This window comes from Nansenia antarctica (assembly GCF_963989245.1).
Source record: "Nansenia antarctica genome assembly, chromosome: 3".
NCBI classification, from domain to species: Eukaryota; Metazoa; Chordata; class Actinopteri; order Argentiniformes; family Microstomatidae; genus Nansenia; species Nansenia antarctica.
The window spans coordinates 65,328,797-65,342,155 of NC_137688.1; the positions used below are offsets into that span (position 1 = coordinate 65,328,797).

A 13,359-nucleotide genomic window follows, 5' to 3' on the forward strand; every position below is an offset into this window, starting at 1 on the left:
CCCCTCAGACCGAAGGCAACACTAAACATGCCCCCCCCCACCCTAACCCACCAGAGAACAGCTTGTGTCTCACTCAATGATAATAACCAAGGAGAAGTGGGAGTGGTCAGTGGGGTCAGAGGTCAGTGGAAGCCAGTATGTCCTGGATGCTCCAGGGAAGCTTCTGGAAGCCTTGGGCCACCATGGTCTCCATCAGCAGCCCCACACACACCGCCAGCACAGACAGTCTTCTGCTGCTGTTCAGGATGACTAGAGAGAGAGGAGGGAGGGGGGGGAGGGGAGGAGAGGAGAGGAGAGGAGGGGAGGGGAGGGGAGAGGAGAGGAGAGGAGAGGAGGAGAAAACACATCATTAAACGATGAGTTTAGAATTGAGACTAAAAATGAAAACAAATATTTTAAAAACATTTCCTTAAAACATTATTTTCTCACATTTGCGGATTAGTGAGTTTTTATCTCCACCTTTCGAGCTGATTTGAGAAACAGATACTGTATATTGTCGATATATTGTCGTCGTCAGGGAACTAAGCGCCGTATCAGAGCAGCCTCAATCATCCAGACACCCAACAGAGCTTCACAACGTCACCTTTGACCCCTGAACCCTGACCCCTGACCCCTGACCTGGCACGGGCCAGACAGAGACAGGAATGCCAGTTTTAGTTTTAGTGCATTAAGGGATCAGACTGGGACATTGTCTGAGCTCTGGAGGGACAAACAGGGAACTCATGTTTCAGCATAACAAGGTCTGAGCTGCACTCAGAGCTGTCCCCTGCTGACAGACAACGGTACTGCCGCCCAGGACCACCGCAGCTGCTGACAGTGACCCACGCTGTGCTGGGAGAGGGGTCAGAGGTCAGTGGGAGGGGCCTGGCTCAGATAATCTGTCCCTTTCACAGGACCCTCTCCAGCACTGATCCAGCAACTATGATGGATCAGGGGGAGGCTGGTGGAGGTAGAAATCAGAGGACGGGCACATTGTAACGCCTGCAGTTCTCGAACACACGTGACCATGTCCTAAAAATACCAGATGTGATCCAGCTACGCTATCAAGAAGCTAGCTATTCGAACACGCGGGTGGTGGTGGGGGTATCTGAACTTCAGGAGTAAGTTTTACCCTCATTAGCTAAAGCTAACTTGCTTTTATCTAGTGTTTATCTCAACTTGCACTTTTACTCCTATTTCGTACCTCCTACTTCCTGGTTCTCTGTTTTATTCCTGGTTTTATTGTGTCGTATTTATTTGATCTATTTCTTATCTCCTACCTCTTGTTTTCATTCATTTATTCATTGTATTTTATTAACTATTGTACTACTTGTGCTATATAAATAATGGTAAATGGACTGACTTATATAGCGCCTTATTCCAAAGTGCTTTACAACGGCCTCTCATACACACATTCACACACACATTCACACACACATTCACACACCAACGGTGGCCAAGCTACCATGCATGGCACCGGCACGCTCGTTGGGAGCAATTTGGGGTTCAGTGTCTTGCCCAAGGACACCTCGACACGTGGCCAGCCGGGGTTCGAACCGCCTTTCTGCCGACCTTCAATCATTAGACGCTGGCTCTACCTCCTGCGCCACAGCCTCTACCTCCTGAGACACAGCCTCTACCTCCTGAGACACAGCCTCTACCTCCTGAGACACAGCCTCTACCTCCACCAGCCTCTACCTCCTGCGCCACAGCCTCTACCTCCACCAGCCTCTACCTCCTGCGCCACAGCCTCTACCTCCTGAGACACAGCCTCTGTCTGTCAGCCTCTACCTCCTGAGACACAGCCTCTACCTCCTGAGCCACAGCCTCTACTTCCTGAGACACAGCCTCTACCTCCTGAGCCACAGCCTCTACCTCCTGAGACACAGACTCTACCTCCACCAGTCTCTACCTCCTGCGCCACAGCCTCTACCTCCTGCGCCACAGCCGCCCCCTAAATAAAGTTTGATTGATTGATGATTGGTTACATTTACATTTACATTTTTGGCATTTAGCAGACGCCTTATTCCAAAGCGACTTACAATCAATACATTTGACTAAGCAAGTGAATCATCAATCCACCAGTCGTATCAGGAAGAGTAATCTAGCTCAGGCCAGGGGCCATTGGTAGTCTCAGTGATGGAAGGAAAACTTCTTTTTTAATATACGTATATATAGACACTGGAGAAACAGTACAAGGGGGGCAGTAGAAGTCAAAGGGGACACAGTAAAGGGGAAAAACGGGTGTCTCAGGAGACGCAGTGCTGGGGGTAGTAGATGTCTCAGGAGGAGCAGTTCAGTTTTCTGTGAAGAACCCAGAGAGGGTCATTTGGTTATTATTTATTTCATTAATAGTGTTATTATTTATTTCCTGACTTTTTTTTCTGTGAAGATCCCGGAAAGGGTTATTAATATTTGGTTATGTGTGGCTTTCTGGAAAACAATAAATGTTTACGTTTAGGCACCCCTGCGATCGTCACACCTTTTTTGTTACAAACTGACCCCGGCCCCCATCAGAGAAGGGAAAAGTTATGTGGCCTTCACAGGAAAAAAGTTCGGGGACCCCTGAGTTAAGGTGTAACCTGATTGATGGTTGATGGACATAGGCGCTGCGTCTCACCTCTGATGGCCTGGGAGTTGGACGTGAGAACGAACAGCTTGATGAGGCTGAGGCAGAGCGGGGAGTAGTCGTCGTGCTCCCAGATCACGGCCGGGATCAGCAGCACCTTGCCGTAGCTGGACAGCAGGAGGGCTCGGCCCAGCGGCCGGAGGTCCAGACTGACCCCCTGGACCCACCGCACCAGCCACAGGAACCACAGCACCGACCCGGAGAACACCGCCAGCTCTGGGGGACACAACAGTGTTAGGAGGACCAGTACTAGAACACTGTCAGGGGACTAGAACAGTGTTAGGACCAGTACTAGAACACTGTCAGGGGACTAGAACAGTGTTAGGACCAGTACTAGAACACTGTCAGGGACTAGAACAGTGTTAGGAGGACCAGTACTAGAACACTGTCCGGGGACAGAACAGTGTTAGGACCAGTACTAGAACACTGTCAGGGGACAGAACAGTGTTAGGACCAGTACTAGAACACTGTCAGGGACTAGAACAGTGTTAGGACCAGTACTAGAACACTGTCAGGGACTAGAACAGTGTTAGGACCAGTACTAGAACACTGTCAGGGACTAGAACAGTGTTAGGACCAGTACTAGAACACTGCCAGGGACTAGAACAGTGTTAGGACCAGTACTAGAACACTGCCAGGGACTAGAACAGTGTTAGGACCAGTACTAGAACACTGTCAGGGACTAGAACAGTGTTAGGACCAGTACTAGAACACTGTCAGGGACTAGAACAGTGTTAGGACCAGTACTAGAACACTGTCAGCTCTGGGGAACAGTGTTAGGACCAGTACTAGAACACTGTCAGGGGACAGAACAGTGTTAGGACCAGTACTAGAACACTGTCAGGGGACAGAACAGTGTTAGGACCAGTACTAGAACCTCAGGGTTCTCCCTAGGAGGTCTAAAGAGCGTGGCTCCCGTTTAATCATGATGTCATCCCGTTTAATCATGATGTCAAAAGCGTGTAAAAAAATACCAGCTATTACCACGCTGAATTCACAAAGGAATATCATATCATTATAACACACTTTATGTTTTTTGGCAGTCAAAGATAGTTACTCTATTGTTAGGGACTAGAACAGTGTTAGGACCAGTACTAGAACACTGCCAGGGACTAGAACAGTGTGAGGACCAGTACTAGAACACTGTCAGGGGACAGAACAGTGTTAGGACCAGTACTAGAACACTGTCAGGGACTAGAACAGTGTTAGGACCAGTACTAGAACACTGCCAGGGACAAGAACAGTGTTAGGACCAGTACTAGAACACTGTCAGGGACTAGAACAGTGTTAGGACCAGTACTAGAACACTGCCAGGGACTAGAACAGTGTTAGGACCAGTACTAGAACACTGTCAGCTCTGGGGAACAGTGTTAGGACCAGTACTAGAACACTGTCAGGGGACAGAACAGTGTGAGGACCAGTACTAGAACACTGTCAGGGGACAGAACAGTGTTAGGACCAGTACTAGAACACTGTCAGCTCTGGGGAACAGTGTTAGGACCAGTACTAGAACACTGTCAGGGGACAGAACCGTGTTAGGACCAGTACTAGAACCTCAGGGTTCTAAAGAGCGTGGCTCCCGTTTAATCATGATGTCATCACGTTTAATCATGATGTCATCACGTTTAATCATGATGTCAAAAGCGTGTAAAAAAATACCAGCTATTACCACGCTGAATTCACAAAGGAATATCATATCATTATAACACACTTTATGTTTTTTGGCAGTCAAATGTCTAATAGTAATTACAGTGTTATAAACGGTAAATGGACTGACTTATATAGCACCTTATTCCAAAGTGCTTTACAACAGCCTCTCATTCACCCATTCACACACACACTCACACACACAGCAATGGCAGCAAGCTACCATGCATGGCGCTGGCCCGCTCATTGGGAGCAATTTGGGTTCAGTGTCTTGCCCAAGGACACCTCGACATGTGGCCAGCCGGGAATCAAACCGCCGATCTGCCGACCTTGCGATCATTTAGACGCTGGCTCTACCTCCTGCGCCACAGCCGCCCCAGGTCTAGACAGGTCTAAGAACGTTTGTGTTCCAACGATTAGCCTGTCTGTGTGGACGTTCCTTTAGCTGCATGATTAGCTTGACCTTTGAACTCTGTCAGTGAACTATGACCTCACCGAGCATGGCCAGTCCAAAGAGGCCGTAGAAGTCCCACTCCTTGGTGTATCTGATGATGTCAGCAGGGTCGCTGCTCAGGTCCGCCCCGCGCAGCTGAGTCCACCGCAGGTACGCCTCGCACAGCAGGCAGAACACACACAGCTTCCAGTGGATCTGGGGAGGCAGAACACACACACACACACGCACGCACACGCGGGGAGGCAGAACACACACACACACACACACACACACACACACACGCATGCACCAGGGGAGGCAGAACACACACACACACACACACACACGCGGGGAGGCAGAACACACACGCACATGCACGTGTGAGCCCACACACACACACACACACACACACACACACACACACACATGCACGTGTGAGCGCACACGTGCACACACGCGCACACACACACACACACACACACACACACACCTTTCAGTGGATCTGAGGAGGGAGTCAGATTACATCACACAGCAGGCAGAAAACACACACACACACACACACACACACACACACACACACAAGGAGGCCTAAAGCATGCAGCTTTGGACCGGTCGACTTACATTCAGTGTGGTGTTGAACAGGATGTGTCTGAAAGCTTGAGTTTTACACAGAATGGCATCGATCAGGATAATGACCGGGTCATACTCGATGTACTTGTCCACCGGCCTCTGACAGGATCCCTGAGAGAACCAGAGGAGGAGACACACTGTCAGACCACACACATCTAGCTGACACACTGTCAGACCACACACATCTAGCTGATGGTAACTTCTGACACTGTCACATTAACGATATAGCCTACTAGACACAGCGCAATGTAATGCTTTAAGACAAGCAACACGATGAAACGATCTAAAATGCAATGCAATGCAATAATAATAATAATAATAATAATAATAATAATAATAATAGTAATAATAATAACAACAACAATAGCATAAGGTGGCATATCATCAGTTCATCAGCTATGAGTTGTTGACAGGCAGCAGAGATCATCAGTACTGTTAACTCACACATATGGTTATCTTCAAGATCCCATTACTATAATCTCTGTGGAGCTCGTGCGACTCCTCGCTGCATTCGACACACCTGAAGACCGCTCCAGCTCCTGCGGTGGACATCGCTGCTCGGTGGCGACCGAGCTACCAGCTTGTCGTTGTAGTAGGACCGAACAGACTTCCGGGTTTTCTCGGCAGGGTACGCTGGGAGTTGTAGTCGCTTACTTGGTTTTGACAGTCTGGGTCTTGTGTCATTGGGATGATATGGCTAATTCAGCTGCCTGTGTTTGTATTACGATCTTGTTTGTTTCAGCGTCTCAAATGTTTATGTTCACTATGTCCAAAAGTCACCAACAGCACTGCCACTACTTATACAAGGTAGAAAGAAAGGGTGCTGGACAGCAACGTACTTTCAACAGTGTTGCTGTCAATGACAGTTTCACATGTAGACCACTAGATATGGAGGGTGGATCGTGCCACATTCAAATGCAATACACACATCGGAATGCAATACACGTGTAACACTAAATACAATGCAAAAATACGGCATATTTGTGCCAAAATAAAATCAATGTGTATTACATTTGGCGCAGCGCATTACATTTGGTCATGAGTGTATTCCATTGAGCATGTGTATTACATTTGAGCGCAGCGTATTACATTTGGTGATGAGTGTAATTCATTCGAGTGTCGGTGTAATTTGCATTGTATTCCATGTTGCCACGGTACTCATTTGCATTGCTTTTCGATATCCGGTGTAATTTGCATTGTATTCCATTCGAGTGTTGGGTACTAATTTGAATTGCTTTTCGATATCCGATGTAATTTGCATTGTATTCCATTCATCAGACCAATTGCGCGTCATCTCCCTGTCATCAGAATGATCACGCCCCTTTTTGGGTGATAGAAGTGTAAAAGTGGCGGTCAATGGGAATTTCTGGTCTTCGCTACTTTAATCCGATAAAATAAGAAAACCGTAGTGCTTTTTAGATATTAGGAGCCCAAATCCGATGGCCAGTTAGGCAAACTATTATATAGTGTCGTTGCCGATCAATGATCGACGTCGTTATATAGAGAACATTTATGAAATAGGGGTTGATTCATCAGATCAGTCATACATCATCTCCCTGTCATCAGGGATTTGTAGTTCTTCATTTGATTTGCCGTGTAAATCCCCAGACTGCCCAAATCCGATGGCCAGTCAGGCAAACAATTATATAGTGTCGTTGTCGATCAATGATCGACGTCGTTATATGGAGAACATTTATGAAATAGGCAATGAATGTGTGTCCTTTCAGTCTGCCTCCATCCATGTGGATGAACCACCCGACGGCAAATCAACTGAAGAACTACAAATCCCTGATGACAGGGAGATGACGTATGACTGCTCTGATGAATCAACCCCTATTTCATTAATTTTCTCTATATAACGACGTCGATCATTGATCGGCAATGACACTATAGTTTGCCTAACCGGCCATCGGATTTGTGCTCCTAATATCTAAAAAGCACTACGGTTTTCTTATTTTATCGGATTAAAGTAGCAAAGACCAGAAATTCCCATTGACCGCCAGTCAAACTTCTACTCTTCTATCACCCAAAAAGGGGCGTGGACATTACGGGAGGGGAAAGTACCCGGATGCGTTGCTCTGATGAATTCCGATGTAGGTACCATATGTATATATCTATGGCCGGAAAGGGCAGAACCTATGGCCGGAACCGGAAAAGTGGGGAAATATGACCGGATATGTAGCGGATTGTAGCGCTATGATTCGCTATGATTCGCGATGCCAAAGATGACGACGAAGACCCGTTAGTTAGTAGATCTGAAACTGTTGTGTGTGTGTGTGTTTCGCGCGCCCGCGCGTGTGACCAATGTGTCACAGTGTGTGTGTTCAAGTGGTATCTTTGTAATCATGACATGGTAGACATTTCTAAGAATGTATTTAACTATTTCTGAGTATTTCACTACTCAGTTATACATTTTCCATAGTTTGCTTCAAATAGCTGTTATGTGATAATAAAGTAATAATAATAATAACATATATTTCAACCCTTTGTATATATACACATCTCTGCATTCTCTGTGCCATTATGCTTGTTAATCATTTTAATTCGTTAGAGTAAACTAATAGGTATGAAATGAAAAAAAGATTCATTACCTTTAGCTATGGTTAATGTAATAGGGTCAACCATTACATATCTTCTCCTATTATCTTTTATCACTTTCTCTTCAGAGAATGGTAGAGATGTATTAATTACTATGGCCACACCCCTCTTCTTACCATATGACGCATGAAATACTTGGTTTACCAAATCCTTTCTCAATGTTTTGTAGTCTTCCTCAATCAGATGTGTTTTTTGTAGTAAAGCAACAAGATTGAATGAAATGCAATGAATTTATTGTAAATCAATACAGCATGAAACCATATTTACATAAAAATGGATTGACCATACACAAACAAAAACGTATTCATTCACAAATTAGCTGGAATCAAGTAAAAACATTGTGTAGGTTAAATGAAATATAGCATGTGTACATATACATATATATCTTATTTGGGAAAACCTCAAACAAGCAGAACCATGAGATTAACCACACCAATGAGGAGTGTAGTGACCCCCACAAGGGACCGGGTATTGTCACCACCATAGTGGCATTTCTACAAGCAGAACCATGATAATAATCACACCAATGAGTGTAGTGACCCCCACAAGGGACCGGGTATTGTCACCACCATAAGGAGGAGTGGAGATGCTACAGAGCGGGAGCTATGGACAGACAGGATGCATCAATGGGTAACAGCCGGTCTCCGGCAGGACAATTCCATGGCCAATGTTAATAATGCTGTCTAGTCTGTCACCAGGCCGATCCTGGACGTAGGCCCCAGAGAGACGGAGGGAGAGCCTGGCAGTTGAAAGCGTGGCCTGTAGCCACATCTAACCACATACGTCACATACATACAGTTACTGCACATACACACTTAGTGTGTGTCCCTTGTATTAACAATAATAATACCTCTCAAATTAGGCCTGATGAACGGCTTCAGCTGGGCAACGTTCACACCCTGCTTTAGCTGAGGCCCTTTGGTGCTGGACAGCATCACCACACCCTTGGGTGAGATGGTGGATATGATGTGCTTTAGCTGAGGCCCTTTGGTGCTGGACAGCATCACCACACCCTTGGGTGAGATGGAGGATATGATGTGCAGCCCAAACCAATTGGCCTCCAGTCACCCTCCTTTCCATCCCTCCTTCCGCTTGTTTGCCCGTAGGACCTCATCCCCAACTTTGAAGTCAAAGGATTTGACCCCCTTTTTGTTCCGGGCCTCGTAGGCCTTTTTCTGCCTTGCCTGGGCAATTTGGATGTTCTGGTAAATCAGATTTTTTTATTATCATTTAATTAATTGTCCCTTGAAACATATTCATATTTTATAGCATATATTGCCATTGTATGCATATTTGTTATTATTAGATATTATTATGCATAAATTGCCATTTTCACATCACCTTTGCATGTAGATCTGTAACTTCGACAGTCTTCGCCTGTACATCCTCCTCTGGCAAATCAACCACAACCACAGCTGAGTCGTCACCCTCCTCAGTCTGTGTTGTGTTGATGACACCTGGGCTGCGAGGGTGCCGTCCGAACAGTGCCAAGTACGGGGTGTACTTGGTTGATCGCTGTAAAACAAAACACAAGTACAATCAATAGCATTTCACCATCTTTCTATATTGTTTGAATAGTTTTTTGTTTCTTTCTATGTTTGTTTGAATTGTTTACATATGCAGTTGTTACACAATAGTAGGCTACCTGCTTAGAGGTGTTGATGCTCATTACGACGCCCCTCAAATGGGCATCCCAGTCGTTCTGTCCCTCCCCACAGTACTTGGCAAACGCAGTCTTCACGTTGCGGTTTGTGCACTTGTCCTGTCCATTGGCCTGGGGGTGGTAGGCTGACGTGATGCAGTGTTTGACACCCAGAGCCTCAAAAACACCACGGTTGACCTGCAGATGCATTAGTGTATGCAATTAAATTAGATTAACAGAACAATTAATTAATGGAACAGGTATGAAACAGGTATGAAACAGGTATGAAACAGGTATGAAACAGGTATGAAACAGGTATGAAACAGGTATGAGTGATGCTGAAACAGGTATGAAACAGGTATGAAACAGGTATGGAACAGGTATGGAACAGGTATGAAACAGGTATGAAACAGGTATGGAACAGGTATGAGTGATGCTGAAACAGGTATGAAACAGGTATGGAAGTTGGAACAGGTATGAAACAGGTATGAAACACGTATGAAACAGGTAAGGAACAGGTATGAAACAGGTATGAAACAGGTATGGGCACTCCTGGTTGAATTAAGCTGTAAGCTCAGGCAGGCCAGTACCACACAATTTAAAGCAGTTTTCTTGATTTTATTTTGTAATGTTTTCCTATATTGTATAGTGTGCTGTTGAGTCCAGTGTGCGACTGTGAAACCATCAATTCCTACATTGTCCATCTTTTTGTCCAATCTGATTGATCACAATCGAATGCCCGGCTATATAAAAGGCAACCGAACTCATTAGTGACGAGATGGACAATGTAGGAATTGGATAAATCCAGAAGATGGCAGTAGTGCAACGTGAAGGATGCAAGCTGCCGTTAAATCCAACAGAAGAAGAAGACAGCGAGTTTCTCAGTTTCGAGATGGTTTCACAGTCGCACACTGGACTCGACAGCACACTATACAAGATAGGAAAACATTAAAATGGAATGTGTGATTACTGTAATAACCTAGAGTCGGTAATAACCTAGAATCGGTGCAGCATGTATTACTGGAGTGTGAGGAATATGAGGAGCAGAGAGGGCGGCTGAGGTCAGCAATTCATAGGGCTACATTGGGGTTTACTGTGGAGAGTTTATTAGGAAGTGCAATCAAAATGGACAAACAGGTAATTCAGTATTTGAAAGATACTGGGTTGATAGACAAGATTTAACTCCTCTCCCCAATTTTGTTTATTTCTTTCATTTTTAAGTTTTCCGTGTCAAATATACCGTCCAAACACAGTCCGGTAGGTGGCGGTAATGCGCCTCAAGTTGGTCGCAAACCGCCATTCAAACTGAAAAGAAGAAGAAGAAGGTTTCACAGTCAACGTCATCAAAATATGCGCGCGCATTTAGGCAACGGAAGCTCGCCTCGGACAAAAACAACATTGTTGACGCAGAGTTAGAGTTAGGTAAGCTTAACATAGCTTAACAACTGCTACTAGCATAAATAAATGTCTGGTTGTTGCGTGTTCGGTTGTCAGAATCGGTATTCCACGACTATCGGACTCAAGTTCTACCGAATCCCGTCAGGATCACGACCGTTTCAGAGCAACCGGCGGCGGCTGTGGCTGCAAGCGATTAACCGTGTTGACAGCAGCTGGACTGATGACACGATGAAGAATGCTCGTGTGTGTGGCGCCCATTTTATATCAGGTAAAGTATCTCTACAATCTGTAGCTAATCTACTCTCTGATTTCAATGGAAAACCTATTGTTTACATGAACAATTGTCAGTAATATGTAGCTAGACTAACATCTAGCCAAAGTAACCAGCACTAGCTGGTGTTGTATCTGTATAGTAAACGTGTGTGTGTGTGTGTGTGTGTGTGTGTTTGTTCTGCAGGAGAGGTGTCATTGGACTGGTCTAGTCCTGATTTTGTGCCTTCTGTATTTGTGAACACAAACCAAAATGAGAAACCTGAAGCCAAGATGGCACGGTACAAGTCCTTAGTCATGCAAGCTAAAGACGACGAGCTGGCCTCTGGAACGAAGCAAAAACGGGCCTTCACGTACCAACGCCGTGAGTCAGGCTCCACCTACCACTGTTGTGTGGCACAATGTGCGAACTCGGCACGCTACAATTCGCATTTAAGTTTCCATTCCTTCCCTAGCAACTGTGAGGAAAATGCTAAGTGGCTAGCGTTGATTCGGAGGGACTCATTTTGTGTCACCAAGAGTAGTAAAGTGTGCAGTCGGCATTTCGAGCCGGGTGATTTCGCTGTGCCAGCTGCAGGTGGGTTAAGGAGGCTGAAGAAAGGAGTCGTCCCTTCTCTCTTTAAATGGAACCAGTTCACCAAACCAGCACCTAGACCAGCTCTGCAGGACTCCTCTGATGAGATGGAGGTCACCCTGCAAGACCATGATTACTGCGTGGCTCCTAATCCTGTCGCTTTGGAGGATGTCCTGGCCCAAAACGAGTCATTGAAGAGCGAAATCGAAAAGCTCCAGAAACAGCTAGAGACCGTCCAGCTACAGGCCAAGTTCAGCCTGAGGCGGTTCGCAGGTTCCGACGAGGACATCCGGTTTTACACCAGGTATGTCTGATTGGTATAATTTCATTTAACACTTAATCAGCCATTTGATCCCTGTGACAAAAAAAAAATCTTTGCACTCAATCAAATTTCAGGACCCTCCTTTCATGACTTTTCCTAGATATGTGTGTTCTACCACCCAGTATCCTTACATGTTCTAAATCACATCAGGATAAGCTAGTATAAAGCTATTTTGCCGTTTTTCTGTGTCGGAAGCAGGCTAATTTACAAGCGGTCAACTAGTGGTCGTTGTGTGTAAATAGCAGCTTGAGCATTGTAAGAGGTGACTCTTATAGTAGGTAAAAAAGGCACAGCTAGTGTTAATCCCCCCAAGCAAATAAACTCACCTGTTCAGTCTCTCCACCCCCATCTCTCTCACGCGCACCCACGTAGTAGATCATAAGTACTGGCCTGTACTTTAACAAATGTATGTATGCTTGTAGTCTAACAACTGTATAGATACAATGAAACTAACACGTCATGTATTGTGGCTTGTGTCCTAAGGTTTGCCTCCTATGAGCATTTCATGTGCTTCTGGCGCATGATCGAGCCTTCTACCTCCAGAATGGTGAGGGTCACCCGGGCTAGGGTAGCCTCTACTGACCCTGAGGAGCCTAGTCCTTTAAGAGCAACGGTAGGTTTTCTTCTTTGGACTGGACACACTTTTAAAAACTGTTAAATTACAACATGTTGGCGTTAGATTTCGGTTATATACTGTATATATGTCCCCTCAGCCATATAGTGTACCAGTATATAAGTTCACATACTAGATACATTCTCAGATGTCTACTGACCACTTACCCCCCTATTTTTATTTATATCCCCCCCCTATTTATGTCTATTTATGTCTCATTCTTGTTTTTGATTTTTTTTATTATTATCTTAGGACTGTGTTTGTTTGTTAGCACCTAGGGTTTGCATTTGAATTTCATTGTACCTGTTACAATGACAATAAAGATCATTCATTCATTCATTCATTCATATCAGCTGCTGTTCTGTTGTGCATCGTCTAAGCAAGAGAACATGATGTCTGTTTTTCTCTATTGACAGAAACTGGAACCTGTTGATGAGCTGTTCCTATTTCTGACGCACCTTTCTGTGGGCATGACGCCGAGGGACCTAGGCCATCGCTTCCACATTCACCCCGCCACAGCCAGTAGGATTGTCATCACATGGGCCAACTTCCTTTACAACCTGCTGGGGTCAGTGTGTCTGTGGATGTCACCGGAAGCAGTCAAAGCTCAGCTGCCGTTCGAGT

General features: G+C 45.4%; 1 protein-coding gene across 1 annotated transcript; it reads right to left on the reverse strand.

The window, feature by feature from the left end:
* Window positions 1–56: 56 nt before the first annotated feature.
* Window positions 57–5,877, reverse strand: arv1 (ARV1 homolog, fatty acid homeostasis modulator). Its single transcript, XM_080525446.1, has 5 exons — window positions 5,763–5,877; window positions 5,310–5,429; window positions 4,751–4,904; window positions 2,600–2,824; window positions 57–249 (listed from the first exon to the last, which is right to left on the reverse strand). Exons 1-5 carry the CDS (start codon window positions 5,868–5,870, stop codon window positions 116–118), a joined length of 741 nt encoding a protein of 246 aa, XP_080381572.1. The 5' UTR covers window positions 5,871–5,877; the 3' UTR covers window positions 57–115.
* Window positions 5,878–13,359: the final 7,482 nt, after the last annotated feature.